General features: G+C 43.8%; 1 protein-coding gene across 1 annotated transcript in view; it reads right to left on the minus strand.

Annotated features, from left to right (window-relative positions):
- ADSL (adenylosuccinate lyase) overlaps positions 1-17541 on the minus strand; it is a 163636-nt gene that overhangs the window by 90191 nt on the left and 55904 nt on the right. The window contains exons 3-4 of the mRNA XM_030210566.1: positions 12202-12246; positions 2983-3062 (exon numbers count right to left, since the gene is read on the minus strand). Of these exons, the coding sequence (XP_030066426.1) occupies positions 2983-3062; positions 12202-12246 (125 nt within the window). The remainder of the gene's footprint in view (positions 1-2982; positions 3063-12201; positions 12247-17541) is intronic.

The following is a 17541-nucleotide window of genomic DNA, read 5'->3' on the forward strand; positions in this document are numbered from 1 at the left end:
TGTGCTTTTCTTGGAGTCTTTTGGTATTGGGGTGAGTAGGATGTTACCATATTCTTCAGGGAAGAGACCTTGTTGTAACATGAAGTTTAGGTGGGATGTGAGGTCTGCTATGAAGCGGTCGGGGGCGGATTTTAGTAGATGACTGGGACATGTATCCAGTTTGCAGTGGGTCTTGGCGGACCTGTGAATCGCTTGTGTAACTGATTCGGTGTTGAGGAGGTTAAATGTTGTCCAAATACGGTCAGCTGGGTATCCATCGGAGGTTAGGTCCAGATCGTTGAAGAAGTTTTCGATGTCGGTGTTGTGATGAGGAAGTGTGCTGCGTAATTTTATTATTTTTTCGTTAAAGTAGTTAGCAAGTTTGTCTGCAGGTGGGATGTCTGTGGTGGTTGTGGTGATAGGGGTGGTGTCTAGTAACTTATTTACGAGTTGGAATAGTTTCTTCATGTCTTTGTAATCCTGTCCTAGTTTGGTTTTATAGTAGGACCTTTTGGGGTTTTTTATTGCATATTTGTATTTTCAGTGTATTTGTTTCCATGCATTGAGTGTATGTTCATCTAGCATTCAGTAACAGTAAAGTAGGGAGCAGCAGGCAAAAAACCAACAACATTGTTATCAGGGCAAGGGACGCCATTTTGGAGATGACAGCCCAGAGGCAGGAGTGAGTAGGCACTGCTCTTGCCTCGTTCAAGGTACGGCTCACTGTGAGGCTTGAGCAAGGGGTCTTGGGTTTAAAATTCTAGATGGGTGGGGCAAGAGTGCCACTAGACACCAGGGAGACAGTTTTTTTTAAATGTTTTTTTTATTGCATTTACAATTTTTTCAAGTACAAATCTTGAAACAGAATAGATGATTATAGGTCATTACAGAACTTAAGGAAACTAATTATTTACAATCTTATTTAAATCATGGCCTTTGCTCATCTTTAGGAAAAGTTACTTATTAACAAAGTTAAAGAAAAAGGCGGCAGAAAAGAAGGTCGAGTGTTATTAAACTTATCACAGCGTTGAAGTTATTATATTCCTTGGTTGTGGCTTAGATGAGTTAGCAATCTTGGTTTCTAAGAAAGAGTTCAGTTGTTTAGAGTCAAAAAACACATATTTAACAGAGTTTAACTTTAGAACACATTTGCAAGGAAAATTTAACCAAAATAAGGCACCCAACTGCAAAGCTTTTGGATGCAATTTAAGAAACTCTTGCCTTTTCTTCTGTGTAATTTTAGAGACATTTGGGTACATTCTTATTTTGCATTCCAGGAAATTTTGATCTCTATTAAGAAAATATTGCTTAAGTATCCAGTCTCTATCAGGTTGTAAAATAAAAGTTACTTTAAGTGTGGCAGTTGTCAGTCCCACTTTATCGTCTTCAAGTATTTGAAGTATCTAAGGCTTCCACAGGCACATCAAGTCTATTTCCTTGGTCTAAATCTTTCTTCAGGAAAGGTGATATATAATATATTTTAGATATAGGAGGATGTGACTGTTCAGGAATTTAAGACCTCTGTTAAGAATTTTTTAAAAGTTATAAGAGGTGAGATTGATAGTTGCCTAGGAAAATGTATAAGCCTAAGAGTATTAGACCTTTATAGTTTTCCAAGAGTTCAATCTTGTTTTGAAGGTAAAGATTTTTTTAAATCATATTAACTTGGATCTGTTGACAATCTTGTATAGTCTTAGAATTTTTTTCAATATCCTTGTCCATGGTAATAATTTTTTTTTCCAGTGTTGGTATTTTTTCAAACATATAGTTGAATTGTTGGTTTATTGAAGTAAAGTTTTGTGAAAAGGAAGATTCTAAGCCCACAAGGGCTTGCCATATTGTGTCCAAAGTTATAGTCTCTGGTTTCTGAGGCAAAAAAGACTTACTTTGTAGAGCAGATTCAACCGTTAGCTCCCTCGATGGCTGACTCTCTAATACCAGTTGGTTCTCCCCAAGAATATTCTCCCCTCCGTCACCCGCCATTCCAAACGCGGGGACTGTCGATACTTTGGCATCCGATGTCTCCAGAGCCACTCTCGGGGTTTCCGCCGGCATCAGAGGGGGTTTGTGCGTCTCGGGGCTAAAAGATGTTTCGGCTTCAAGCCGGGAGAATGGCAGTCCTCTCCCCAGACTCACCGGCAGCAAAGAAGCTCCTGTCAGAACACTCATCTGCAGGAAGCGATCCAGCGTTCCCACCGAAGGCACAGACTGCATCACAGGGCTAGTGCGTTGCTTGCCTCTTCTTTTAGGCATCAGGAAGCAAAATTTTCAATCTGGAGCTGCTTCCCTTACTTCTCACATGGCCACCATCTTGCCTCCCCCCGCTAGGTAGACATTTTTAAGCAGGGAAGGACAGAGGGGGCTGATGGGCTCTGGTGGGGGGGGTGGGAGGCTGGCTGGAGCTGGTCCCCTTTGGGGATTGGAGAGTAACTAGATACAAGGGAAATTATACCTGGATTGGTATATTAATCAGGGGTGGGGGAGGGGGAGGGGGAGATCAGGGGCTGGTGCAGACCTCCAGCACTTTTTTTTTTTAAATGTCACATTTTCTGACATGGCCTGATCCAATCACAGCTCAGGTACTGACAAGAAGGTTAATATTCACACTGAGCTGTGGATTACTGCTGCAATTTTAACGCGGCAGTAATTTGCATGCTTGTTGCTTGTAGCATGCTGTGATATTTATGGAGGCGTAGTCTCACGGTAGAGCCACATGCTGAGTCAGCTGTACCATGAGGATTCCTGCCCAATGAGTCTGCACATGGCTCACATCCCTCTGCATCATCCATGAGCTATCCCCGATTGTTACTTGTTACGGCTGATGTTGGCACAAATTAGAATATCAAAAAGTGGACGAGGGCTGGTCAAGCTATAGCCTCAAACGGTAGACAAGTGTAGGTGGTCTGTTGTAAATAAAAGGGAGAGGCTATTGTTGGGAGAGGATATAAGAGTGTAGTCATTAAACTGAAGCTGGTACATGGCAACACAACACCAGGCACTTACTGGTAGTGGGTGAAGCCCAAGGTGGGTAAGTCAGCATATTTCTCAGCAAATTCAGCCAGTCGGCTAATCACCCTGGCAAGCTGATGGAAGGCAGAGAAGAGAATTGCATGAAGATGAAGAAACAACACATCACAATCACTGGCACTGATTCAGATTCACTTACAAATAAACAAGTTCTCACTTTTGTATGGGGTTAGGTGATAACATATGGGTTGGTATATATTAGCTTTTCATATATGGAAATCTCAAAAACTATTGCCTGACTTTCAACTTTTACTATGAACATCAGAGGCTGCTGTAGGTCAGGACTGAGGTGCACTAATGCCCCGATGATCAGAAGCCCTGCACTGTTCCAAACAGTGCTCTAAAATTAGCGCCAGAACATTGCGGGGCAATAACACCCTATGATCAGAGCTAATAGCATGCACATTTCGGCACGCTATTAGCTCTGATCATAGGGGTAAAAGTGTGGGAGGACTGTGCCTAAGCATGCGCTCAGGTATAATCCTCCCGCACTTGTTTGACAGGTCCGGGCTTTCAAAAGCCCGAATCTGTCAAATAAAGGAGATAGAGATCCACTGGACCCCCGGAACCCCTGTGCCTAGTGCCTCTCCACCAAAACAGCAAAATGGGGGCAGGGGGCTGGAGATCCACTGGATTTCCAGCCCCCCTAACCCCCCCCCCAAAAACCCTGATGGCCCAAGTGGACTGCAAAACCAACCCCCACCTATCATGGTGGTCTAGTAGCCAACTCCCCCTCCCCCTGGTACCTCGTGTTGGATGAAGAAGTAGCACTCCTAGCACCACCTTCAAAATGGTGGTGCAATGCACTGGGCTTCCCTACCATATAAGGGAGAAACTCCCTTATATGGTAGGGAAGCCACACCCAGCATATCCCAGGATGCTCTGGACAGGGCACCACCATTTTCAAGGCAGTGCTGAAAGCGGAGGGAGTACTACGCCCTCTTCCAACACGGAGGTACCGGGGTAAGGGGGAGAATTGGTTGCTAGACCATCAGAGATCATTTGGGGATAATTTGAGAGTGGGAGAATCACCCAGAGGCGGTTGGGACCCAGTTGGTGGAGGAGTAGCCTAATGGTTAGTGCAATGAGCTTTGATCCTGGCAAACTGGGTTCGATTCCCACTGAACCATGGGAAGTAGGTTGCCCAGGAAAATCATCCTAAACTTTTCTTTGACAAGGAATTTGTTCACGGCCCCTAGGTCTAGGATGGGACGAAATCCCCTTATCTTTCTGGGCACAAAGGAAGTACCTGGATAGAATCCCTTCCCTTCTCCTGGAAGCACGAGTTTGACTGCATTGGCCTGTAGAAGGACGGAGATTTTCTGTACAAATACCTGCTTGTGCTGAAAGCTGATGAACGATGTTCTTCGTGGGCAATTTGGTGGTCACTATGACAATGCAGGGTGTAACTGAGACAGACTAACTGAAGAACCCACTGGTTGGATGTTAGAAGGAGCCATTTTAGCTGGAAAAAATTCAACTTCCCCCTACCGGTAGGCCATCCAGGATGGTTACTTGAACTGCGGATATGCTCTCCTGGAGCCAGTCAAAAGCTCATCCCTTACATTGACTGGGGAGCTGGCTGGAATTTTGACTAGGGAGCTGGCTGGGACTGGGGCTGCTGAGCAGAGAGAGAAAGTGGTGGAAACCTATGCCTTTGAGAGTAGTATGGTCATCGCCTAGGCCCACTTGAAAACCTCCTAGAAAATGAGACTACAAATGGAGGTTGGTGAATAAAAGACTGGATAGTGTACTGCCCGCTCCAGTGCCAATCAGAAAGCGCTCAGAGATAGCTCTCAACTACAGCAGCTAGTACCTTCAGTGTTAGGGCTAGGGGTCCTCTTTACTCTCTGGGTGGCTTTTCCACACCCCCAGTCATCCAGTCCGAACACCTCCTGGAAAGTTCTTCATGGATTACACAACAGTTCTCATATGTCTTATGTGCCCCCTGGCGCTTCTTATAAGAAAAAAACATTGGGGTCTCAGTTAAACAGCCTCCACCCCATGGACAGGAATTTAACTTTCTCCATAACCATATGGTCCTGACCTCCACCCTCAGTTGTTAGTCCAATTTTTAGTTTAAAATGACCCAATGTTGCCTCATACTAGGATCCCTAGCGTAGCTGCAACACTTATACGGCACCAACTTCAAGGTAAGTACGTTTGCCTTGAGTACCTATTCCTGCTCCAGGATGTGGCTTCCTGCCTCAAGCATCCCCAGGCCTTCAATGGAAATCCTTCTCTCCAATCCAACCTCCTTAGGGGTCCACACCCCGGGGTTCGCAGCCCGTTCCAACCGGCCACTTAGGTTGCCTCCAGGACTCCATTCTTCTTGCTTCTCCCGGGTGTCCTTCCTTCTCTGGATACCTTTTTCCAGGAATTGCCTTTTATATAGATGCTAATAGCCCAGCCCATCCCTTCTGGGCCCCTCCTCCTACTTCTAGAAGGGTCCAGAACTTTCTCCAGGGTGCTTCCTTCTAAAGGGGAACCATCCTCTTCCCTCTGCTATGGGCCCTCCCTGGCCTATAGATTCCTCTAGTGACACTTTTTATATCCTTTTACAGACTTTTCATCATGAGAGCTCCCTCTGGTGGCCTCTTCTTGGTGGGGCATTACCCATACTTATCACAATAGTATCCGTATGTTCCTTTATGAGGTCAGTGACCTATTCTACCTTGTCCCCAAAAAGATTGTCTCTTCGGCAAGGTACATCCACCAACCTCTCCTGAACCACTGGTTCCATGTCACAAACACGCAACCATGAGAGTCTACACATCACCACACCTACGGCAGAGAGTCTGGATGCAATATCAAAAGAATTGTAAGTACCCCTGGCCAGATACTTTCTTAACTCCAGCTCCAGCTGGCGGGTCTGCTAGCGGCTTGTACGTTGTGGCTCTTACCTACAATGATTCTAACAACTGGATGATGTTTTTATTTGGCGGGCACGCCAGCGGTTTGAACTTTGAAGCTTTTATCAGCATCAATTCCATGATATAATTACAATTCTTATTGAGAAGAATAAGGTTTTAAGACTCAGCAGTGTTCTCCTGATGAAGGCTTTTACACCAAAACACAGCCTGTGTTGAGAACACCTTGTTTATCTTGGAAGAGTAAACGGTTTGTGCTTTCTTGATCAGAGCAAATCTCCTCCAGTTCCGGAGCACTATGGCCTCGCTCCTTTTACTCCTTGGTTTGCCCGCTGCTGCTGCTCATTGGGAGAAGCGGCAGCGGCCCTAGGAGAATTGTTGGATGGGAAGGGAGGAGGCAAGGGGAGAAATGCTAGATGGGGAGAGAGGGGGCAAAGGGAGAGATGCTGGATGGGAGAAGGGGCAAGGGGAGAGATGCTGGATGGGGGAGGGAGGGGGCAAGGGGAGAGATTCTGGATGGAAGTGGAGAGGAGACAGAGGGACAAGCTGTAGGTAGACACAGTCAAAACAGGTAAATTGAAGATTGGATAGTAAGAAAGAACTGAACGTGGATAGAGGCAGAAAATAAAATCAAAGAAAGGAAAAGGAAGAGAGAAAAATGACAAACAGGAAATCCTGGCAGTACAGTTAAGAGAAGAGGAGGAAATTAGGAACCAGAGACTGGGACCAACTCAAATGAAAAGAAGTACGTGGCCAGACAAAAAAGGTAAAAAAAAGATTTTTATTTTAAGATAAAAGTAGTGTGGTAGCTGTGCTAATTGTTTTATTTGTAGTTGTTAATTTGTAATGTAGTGAATGGAATATTTGAAATTTACATCTTTGAAGGCATAAATAAACATGTAGATAAAGGTGAGCTGGTTGATGTAGTATATCTAGATTTTCAGAAAACTTTTGATAAAGTTCCTCATGAGAAAATTAGAGTCATGAGATAGGAGGCAAGATTCTGATGTGGATTAGAAATTGGTTACGGGACAGAAAACAGAGGGTAGGGTTAAATGGTCATTTCTGTTAATGGAGGAGGGTGAACAGTGGAGTGCTGCAGGGATCGGCATTGGGACCGGTGCTATTTAACATATTTATAAATTATATGGAAATTGGAACAATGAGTGAGTTGATTAAATTTGCAGATGATACAAAACTATTCAAGGTTGTTAAAACATGTGTGGACTTATAAATATTGCAGGAAGACCTTAGGAAATTGGAAGACTGTGCATCCAAATGGCAGATGAAATTTAGTGTGGGCAAATGCAAGGTGATGCACGTTGAAAAGAATAATCTGAATCATAGTTACTTGATGCTAGGGTACACCTTGGGGGTCAGCACTCAAGAAAAAAATCTAGGAGTCGTCGTAGATAATATACTGAAATCCTCTACTCAGTGTGGGCGGCAGCCAAAAAAGCAAACAGGATGCTAGGGAAAGGATGGCAAGTAAGATCGAAAATACTATAATGCCTTTGTATCGCTCCATGGTGCGACCGCACCTTGAGTATTGCGTTCAGTTCTGGTCACCGCATCTCAAAAAAGATATAGCAGAATTAGAAAAGGTTCAAAGAAGGACCAAAATGATAAAGGGGGTGGAACTCCTCTCTTATGAGAAAAGGCTAAAGAGATCAGGGCTCTTCAATTTGGAAAAGAGATGGATGAGGGGAGATATGATTGAGGTCTACAAAATACTGAGTGGTGTAGAAGTAAATCAATTTTTTTACTCGTTCCAAAACTACAAAGACTAGGGGACACTCAAGGAAGTTACATGGAAATACTTTTAAAACAAATAGGACGACATATTTTTTCACTCAATGAATAGTTAAGCTCTAGAACTCTTTGCCGGAGGATGTAGTAACAGTGGTTAGTGTATCTGGTTAAAAAAGATTTGGACAAAATCCTGGAGGAAAAGTCCATAGTCTGCTATTGAGACAGATATGGGAAGCAACTGCTTGCCGTGAGATTTGTAGTATGGAGTGTTGCCATGATTTTGGTTTCTGCCAGGTACTTGTGACCTGGCTTGACCACTTATGGAAAACAGGAAACTGGGCTAGATGGACCATTGGTCTGACCCAGTATGGCTACTCTTATATTCTTATGTAGTTGGCGCCTGAGATGGTACAAGCTTTGTATATTCCCATACAGGGAAAAGAACTCCAGGCAGCAATCAAATCTTTGAAATCTTACTTAGTTCCCAGGGAGGATGGATTTTCTGGGGATTTCTACAAGATCTTGCAATTGTCTCTCTTGAAACTTCTTTTAGTATATTACACAGAGGTGGTGCAACAGGGTGCTTCCCCTGCTAGGCCAACATGGCTCTCATCACTTTAATTCCAAAGCCGAATAAACCTAGGGAATTGGCTGATTCTTATAGGCCAATTTCCCTCCTGAACGTAGACATTAAGCTTCTGTCCAAAATACTTGCAAACCAGCTGGCAGAACACTTACCTCAGTTGATGGGAGGGTCACAAGTGGGCTTTGTCCTCGAACATCAATTGGTGGTAAATATGCAGAAAATTTTAATTGCTATGAGTTATTGTCAGGTCCATGATATCCCAGCCATGGGGCTCAATTTAGATACTGAGAAATGGTCCCATCTATTTGCCATGTTAGAGGGGGTGGGGATCCAAGGCTGGTACCTTCAAGCTATAGGGGCCTTATATCAGGATGCTAGGGCCCGGTTAATGGAGAATGAACACCTTCTTTCCCAATTTTCTTGAGCATGCTGCAGGGATGCCCCCGTTGCCCCTTTTATTTGTTCTCTCTCTAGAACCGTTGATATTGGTCATCGAAAGGGATGGGAGAATCTCTGGCGTAGACCCTCCAGGATCATCAGAACAAAATTTTAGCGTATGCTGAAGATTTGGTACTTCTCTTGACCAAACCATACAAGGCTTTGCCCTCCTTGCAGAAAGTATTAATGACTTTTGGTAGGCTCTCAGGGTTTAGTCTGAATATGCAAAGTCAGTGGCTTTACCAATCATTCCAACTATTCACACACGCTGAAAAGGTCCCTTTTCTTTTACATGGGTTGAACAGTCTTTGCAGTATTTGGGGGCGATGCTCCCAAAGGATTTGTCCACTTTGTATTCCCTCAACGTTTGCTCAATGAGGCAAGACATATTGAGGAAACTACAAACTTGGCCAACTTTTCCTTTGTTTCTTTGGGGGCATATACATTTATTTACACTAATATGCTCGTGGCACCCAAATGGCTTTACTTATTTCAAATGTTGCCTATATTTCCTTACAAAAGAGATAAACATGCAGTTTGGCAGGATCTGCAGAAATATTTGTGGCATCGTAAAAAGCTTCAATTGCCCTTAACAGTTCTGTAGACCTCGCAGGCTCTCAATGGGATGGGTCTTCTTAACCTTAGGTAACTCAATGTGGCTAGTGGCATGTGCCACATTAATGATTGGTTTAGGTATACTAACAGTTTTTCGGTGTCATCCTTGGAAATTTGCCTATTGCCAGATCTTCACTTCAGTGTTGCGTTAAATACTACAGGCGGATTGCCGCCGTGAGCTCTATGGACATGTCCTTTATTGAGAACTGCCAAGGAAGTCTGGCACTGATTGTGCAGGTGACACCACTTCTTTGCACAACCCCTTATTTTTCCATACAAGGTAATCCTGCTTTTCCACCTGGACAAAGTCACACTGTCTTTGCACATTAGGCACATCGGGGTGTGTGCTACTTACTGCAGGTCCTCACTGAGGAGGGTAAAATGAAGTCCTTACAGGATCTCCAGCAGGAATATTCATTGCCAGCTCAGGATTACTATGCCTACTTTCAGCTTCGCTGCTATATTCAGTAGCTGAAGTGGACAAATCTCATAGAGGATGTGCAGGAAACTATCAGAGGCTCTGACCCTGAGAGCCCACCAGAGGGTCCTCCTTTCATTTCATCATAAATTCCTGCAGAACACCGAGACAGAGATTGACTTTGAACATATAGCTGCTCTGTGGTCTACTGACTTACAGGTGTGACTCATGCCCATCCAGTTATGAGACTTTATTTTGGGACTACACAAGCATATGGTGAATATGGCACACCGTGAAACTCTTTACAAATTTGCTCTTTGACTATATATCTCACCTCACCAAGCCCGGAGCGCGGGCTTTTCATCTTCTGGTGCCTGTCCTAAGTGCAGGACACTTGTCACGACGCTTGGACACGTTTCAGGGCTTATAGACCTGCCAACCAGAAACACAATTGGACCATCACGAGTATCTTCACTACCCTAGCTGCAAAGGACTCAAGTACAAATCAATTTACGGATCCAGCTTCTCCTATATATGCACGCAACTGTGGAATACACTACCGAAAGTCATAAAAACAACGTACAAACACCTTAACTTCCGGAAATCACTAAAGACCAATCTGTTCGAAAAGGCATACCCCACTGACCCAACTTAAGTGCCTGAACCCAGCAACACAACGAAACCAAAGCCCGGAATGAACACTATATAACTCTTCTTCTCTACAATCTCCTAGTTTTGTAACACATAATCTCTTTCGATAATCACATCACTCTGTATCTATTTTCATCACCGGTACTATGTAAGCCATATTGAGCCTGCAAATAGATGGGAAAATGTGGGGTACAAATGTAACAAATAAAATAATAATAAATAATAATAAGTACTGCAGACTGTCAGTGCCTATGGGATTGTATACTTCCTAAGAAGTTGCTTTTGCTGTTTAGGGCTTCTATGCCAGTGGAACATAAGAGTAAAGGTTTCCAAGGTTTTTAAAGATATAACCTTTTGATGGCATTACAGATACTTACTGTGTGGCCTGCACACTTGAGGCCCTACATTGCAACACAGGAGAATTCTGTTGATCACTCAAATGAGAATGAAGCGACTTTGGGTTAAAGACTTTTCGCACTCTTCTAGTCAGCACTTTCAGGCTATTTGGGAACCTTTTTTGGGGACCCTGACACTGAGACCCCATAGTTATCTACTAAATATTTGAATTGTTAACTTAACGGCCCTGGGAGGGTAGCAGGGAGATGGGTTTAGTGGGTATGGGGGAAGGGTTTGTGGGCGGGCAGTATTTCTGTAAAAAGGTTGACACCTGAATATTATTTGACAGTTTTGCTTCTTATTGTTTTGTCATTTTCTCAGTGTCAATAAAAAGATTAAACCATAAAAGGTAACAGAAGATGAAGGATAAAAGAATTGCAAAAGGAACAAAAATACCCACACAGGAAGGTACTGCAATAGTAGAGAAAAAAAACACACTGTGAGGAGAACACAAAGAATGTCCTCCCTGCCCCAAGGAAAAACGAAGACTGAGGGACCTGAAACCAGCACATGTGTGATGGAACACTGGTTGAAATTTCTACAATCATCTCGCTAGTCAACATCCACACTGGGCTCCGTCGGATGATGTCACCCAGATGTGAGAATATGGAAGGCCTGTTTGTCCTCAGAAAAAGCCCTGACTACAAAAACGCACAGCTCCTGTGTTCCTCCCTCTCCCCACTATCCTATTCGTTATTGTAGTTCTACCCCCCTATCCCACTGTGTCTTGTCCTGTCAAACTACAGTACCTTAATCCTTTCTTTTAGACTGCAAGCCAGCCAGACAGTTCGTCTGATGGTCAGGATAGTAAATTCTTAAGAAGAAGAATTTGGTGTCATATCTAATCAGTGTACAATACATTAAAATAAGTTAAAAGGGGGGAATAAAAAACTCCATTAAACAGGAAAGACACAATAAATCAAGACCTCAGTGGAGTCACACTGCTGGACCAGCAGGGCTTGGTTCAGAGCAGGATTAAGAGGCAATGGCAGCGGCAGTGCTGTCTGTGTGTGTGTCCCAGTAGGAATAGCACAGTGTGCTGGAGGTCAGGCTTGAGATGCAGTGGTAACGCTGTGTATGTGTGTCCCAGTATTGGAATAACAGGGAATGCAACAAAGAAGGATTGAAGTACACTGGCAGAGTTGTGTGTATGTGTAAATGCTTCCTTTACTAGAATGGCCAAGGTGTTGCAGAACTGACTTGTACAAACAAGGCTGTTTTGAAGCAACTTGTCCTGCATTTGCACACTCTGTATTTGTCTGCTGCCAGCGTCATTTCATCTTCTTTTGTGATCAGACCAGCATGTGGGTACCAGCTCTGGGTCTCCACAGCATCACATCTGGTCAGAGGTAAGGGCTGCTGGTGCTGACAAAAATTCAAAAGGCAGTGTCCAGGCCAAGAGTCATATGGACTCAGCCTTATTGGTTTCACAAACATGCAGCTAGTGGCACAGATGTTCCCCCTCTAACCTTGGGCGTCAGTAGATCAAAGCCGTCCCGTAGAACAATCAAATCCTGAAAGACAAGAAAAGAATAATTTAACACTGAGAAATTAATTCAGTATTACCAGTGAATGATCATAAATCTCAGAATGCAGACAGGTGAGAGCTTCAAAGCAAAAGAAAGACTGCTTTAGGCCTTGCAGTACAAAGTAACAACCACCACTCCTGCACAATTTGGGGTATAGGAAAGATAAGCCCTGGCAATATTAATACCCAGCCCAACAAAAACAGTGTAGACTAATTAGGGCATCAGGATTAATGCAATTTTTCTTATTTCTCGTTCCGTGATTTCCTGGTGCAGCGATGACATGCACCAGTTCACAGTGAAAGCAGAAAAGCTGCATGGGATTGTAACATAGTAAATGAAGGCAGATAAAAACCAACATGGTCCATCCACTCTGCCCAGCAAGATGACCAGGGTTGCACTGTCACTCGGTGCAGGTTACCCCTTCTCTCTATGCTCTTTTTTTGAGTGGAAAAACTCTATACTTTTATTCCATTTTCTTCCCATATAGGGATCATCTATGTATAGCCTATGTCTTGCTGAATTCCTTCACTGGTTTTCATCATTGGGTGGCACCTGGTGCCAAACTATATTAAATTATATTATACCTCATAAAAGGAGGAAATCAAAAATCTTAAAAAGGTTAATATCCACAAGAAACTTCTTCAAAATCTTTAAAAAAAAAATAGGATGCTCAAATATGATAAAAATCAAGTTCAAGATCACTTCACAAACTCATAATTCCAAGCATTGGTTCCAAATTGCCTTTAAATATGGACCTGTCCTTATTTTGAATTTACCCCATTCACCATGTCGTCACCATAGGACTATGATGTGGGACAACAGACATCTTAAAAGCCTTTTGGCTACAGGAGCGGGGCAACAGAAAGTTTCAAGTTTATTAAGAGTTTGATATACCACCCATGAGTAAAACTTTCAGAGAAGTTTACAGTAAATCAAACTTAAGGAGTTGAGAAAGCGTATATAGCTGGAGGTGAAGAAAGAGAGAACCACCATAAGAAAGGGAAGGAAATAAGAAATAGGAACTACAGAGCTAGTATTGCAGGACATCCAGACCCCTTCCATTGAGGGCTTACTGAGCTGAAAAGGCATTAGGGAATAGAAAAGTTTTTAGATTGGTCCTAAATTTCTCAAATGATTGTTCCAGATGAAGGTTGGTAGGGAGAGTGTTCCATAAAATGGTGCTTGTGATGCTGAAAATCTTTCAATGGAAAGTCATAGCATAGATGTTGAAAAGAGGGAATCATTAGCAAGTTACATTGTGAGGATCTGAGGGTTCTGTCCGGGCAATAAAGAATTACTACTACTACTTATTTCTATAGCGCTACAGCGGTTGGCGATCCAGAGAAATGGACCTTATGTGTAATAGCAAGGATTTTAAAGGTCATTTGGAGAGATAATGGTTACCAGTGCTTTTTGCACAGGAGTAGGGTCATGTGATTGTATTTGCATGAGCCTGTGATAAGTTTTACTGCCATATTTTGGATGTATTGGAGCTGTTTGATATCAGATACCCTTGCTCTGTATAATTTTATTTTATTTATTTTGCTGCATTTATATCCCACATTTTCCCACCTATTTGCAGGCTCAATGTGGCTTACAATATAATACAACTACAATCACACTGATGGAATAGAGAATCAGAGTATATATAACAGATAAGAGGCTATAACAGTAGTCTAGTCTCAAAATGACCAAGTGAGTGTACAAGAACCGTAGAGCTGATTTTGTAAATATCAAACTGAAATCATCTTAAGTTTGAAGAAACATCATCTGGCAATATCAGTCTTTTTCTGAGGCAACATTCATCAGCCTCCGTTCATGCTAATTGAAAAAACTTTCCTCAGCACCCTTGGTGATTTTGAGCAGGATCAGCTTGACAACTCAGTGGATCAGGGCAGAAAGATAGAAAACTGGGCAGATCACCGACTACCTCCAAGAAACCAGAGAAGCATGGCAGGGGCCTACAGACTGCAACAGAGGTGGGACACCGGCACAACAGGCCTAAGAGAACCTAGGAGGCTGGTGAGTGAATCCTACAACAGCTGAAGGCTTTCCAAGTAGAGGAAGCTCTAGATATAACCAGTCAACTGGAGAGCTAATGAGAACCTGGATGTGCTGGCACTGCGCACTGAGAGTCTGAGGACCCACGTGTCAAGAAACCAGAGAGGAAAATACATTAAAATAACTGCAAAACCACCGTCCCATAGGAGTAACATAAGGTTAGTGAGACTCATTGAATGAGTGGTTGACTCCAGGTGAAGGAGCCCCAAATTTATTGACTGACTGGACACATAGTTGGAGAAGGCAGGCCTTCCTCAGTTGATGGAAGAGGAAGAGGAAGATGGTGCTCATTAAATTGCGAGCAGAAAGCAAAGAACTACTCTCCACGGGTGACACACAAGAGAAAAACTCAGTGAAGGTGACCAAAAGAAAAAAAGTCCACAACAAAGGTACTGTGAACACTTTACTCATCTTTAATAGATTCGACATGGATCATATTTCAGCCACAAAAAGGCATGCGTCAGAATCTGAAGACCTTCATAGTGGTCTATATATTTATTATCACACTGTGTCCTATATCAGTATGCCATTATAAGCTGTCTGCAGCCAGCAATCGCCAAAATAATTATCCGAAAAACTCACAGTCTGGCGCTCCCACACAGTACTGCAAGCCAGAAATACCACACAGTCATGCTCATTCTAGTTCAAGCCCGGAAGTTTCCAATACTTGACAAGATTTTTTCAGAGAAATGAGAAGCTGCAAAAGAATCAGAAGTGATTCAGGAGAACCCTCCACATCTCACACTCCCAGTTATGAGCTACTTCTCAGGCTGCCATTGACGACAATACCCACAATGATTTTTTAAAGAAAATATGGCCAACTACTTCTACAACCCTAGGCAACAGAGTATATGAATAATGGAATTATCCTATACAGAACCTGAGGAATTATCTTGCACAATATCCATCGTCCTTTTACCCCACCAGCGGCAGAGGGAGAGGATGTGGCAGATACATTTGACCATAGATAGCAATGAGATACTGATATGTAATCTTTTTAAAACTCATAGCAACACTTTTTTTTAGGAATATCAGAAGCAGGAAGCTTGCAAGTGAATCTGTGGGAACGTTAGATCAGGAAGCAGCACTCAGGGAAGACAAGGCCATAGCGGAGATTGAGGACCCAATGATTAAAACTAAATGTGGGTGCCAGAGGCCACTAGCATCAGAATAGCGCCTGCATTTAACCAGCGCGGATGATCAGAGGGGGTCTGGCATGAGCGTGCAGGGAATACCACAGACCTCGTTTATATTATATTTAAATGTAGCTCTCCGGTATTCTGCGGAAATAGGAAGTTTCCTCAGAGGAGGGCGGGACATAGTGAGGCCCGACGACGACGAACTTCGAAGCGAAGAGATTTACTTCTGCAGGGCAGACGCGAGGCGCTGCCTGCAACGACGCTTCAAAATAATTTTTTTAAAGGTAGGGTGGGAGCAGGAGAGTCGGGTCGGGGTCCTCAGATGGGAGAGGGGTATTGTGGGGGTTCTCACATGGGGAGGGGGTTTTCATATGGGAGAAGGGGACTGGGGTGGGGAGGGGGTTCTCAGATGGGAGAGGGGTGTTCTGGGGGTTCTTAGATGGGGAGGGGGTTTTCAGATGGGAGAAGGGGACTGGAGTGGGGAGGGGGTTTCCAGATGGAAGAAGGGGACTGGGGTGGGGTGGAGGTTCTCAAATGGGAGAGGAGAGGGGTGTTCTGGGGGTTCTCAGATGGGAGAAGGGGTGGGGTGGGGTGGGGTGGGGAGGGGTTCTCAGATGGGAGGAGGGGGCTCTCAAATGGGAAAAGGGGGCTGGAACTGGGGTCTGAGAAGGGGTCATGATGGAAAATGGGGCATGCCTGGGTCAGGTGGGAGAATGGGTCGGGTTAAAAAGGGGGGCAAGGCATGTGGATGAAGGTGGCTGAAACTGGGGACTGAAGGAGGGTAGGTGGGATAAGGGGGCTAGTACTGGGACTGGGGGCTGAAAGGCAGCAGGGGCTGAAATTGTGGGGACTGGGGGCTGAAAAGGAGACAGGGAGAAGTGGCTAGGGCTGAAGCTCAGGACTGGTGACAGAAAAGGGCTGGAGTTGAAACTGGGGGCTAAAAAGGGGACAGGGAGAAGTGGCTGGGGGCTAAAGCTCGGGACTGGTGGGAGACAAGGACTGGGGCTGAAACTGGGGACTGGTGGGATAGTGGGGCTGGAACTAGGAGCTGGAAAAAAGGGGCAGAGGGGACAGATCCTGGATGGAAGGGGGAGTGAGAGGGAGGGCATACCCTAGATGGATGGGAGAGGGAGGGCAAATGGTGGATTGAGCGGACAGAGAGAAAGGGCAGACAGTGGATGGAAGCGATAGAAGGGGAGAGAGTGAATGGAAGGGGGAGAGAGAGAGGGCAGACAGGGGCAGATGGTGGATGGAAGGGGCAGAGATAGAGGGCAGATGTAGATGGGAGAGAGGGCAGACATTGGATGGAGGGGACAGCAGAGAGGGCAGACACTGGATGGCAGACAGAGAAGAAAGACAGATGCTGGATGGAAGGAAGACAGTGAAAAGAAGATGAGGAAAGCAGAAACCAGAGACAACAAACTGTAAATAAAATATATATTTTTATTTTTTTTGCTTTAGGATAAAGTAGTATTGTAGCTGTGTTAATGTTTATAATAGAACATGTAAACAAGGTAATCTTTTTATTGGACTAATTTTAATACATTTTGGCTAACTTTCGGAGAACAAAACCCCCTTCCTCAGGTCTGGATAGGATATTGTAACAACTCTATACTGTATTGACCCGAAGAAGGATGTTTTGGCCTCTGAAAGCTAAATGTATTAGTCCAATAAAATGGTGGTATTTTATTTTCTGTATTTGTTTTATTTCTATTTGTTAATTTGTAAAGTGGTGATTGGTATTTGTTAGTTTTTTCAAATTTACATCTGCTGTCTTTATATTTTGCACAGTACTAGGGGACATTTTCTGTTTCTGTGGTGTTGCATTGTATGCAGAGTCTGGCATCTTGGGGGTTCAGTTTAATTTTTGTCTAAATAGAAAGTTTATTATTGCTTATTCTATAGTGGATTAGGGTGTATCTGTGTTTGTGAAAAAGACATGGCTTTCGGTTGGCATTGACTGTGCAAGATGGACGATCTGTGTTATTCTGCCTGGTTTTGTTTTACAGTAGGTGAATTGATGTTCTAGTGCTCACTGTAGTGTTTAAGATGCTTTCCTTTTCCTTGTGTGACTTGTAGA

This window comes from Microcaecilia unicolor, chromosome 1 (genome assembly GCF_901765095.1).
Source record: "Microcaecilia unicolor chromosome 1, aMicUni1.1, whole genome shotgun sequence".
NCBI lineage: Eukaryota > Metazoa > Chordata > Amphibia > Gymnophiona > Siphonopidae > Microcaecilia > Microcaecilia unicolor.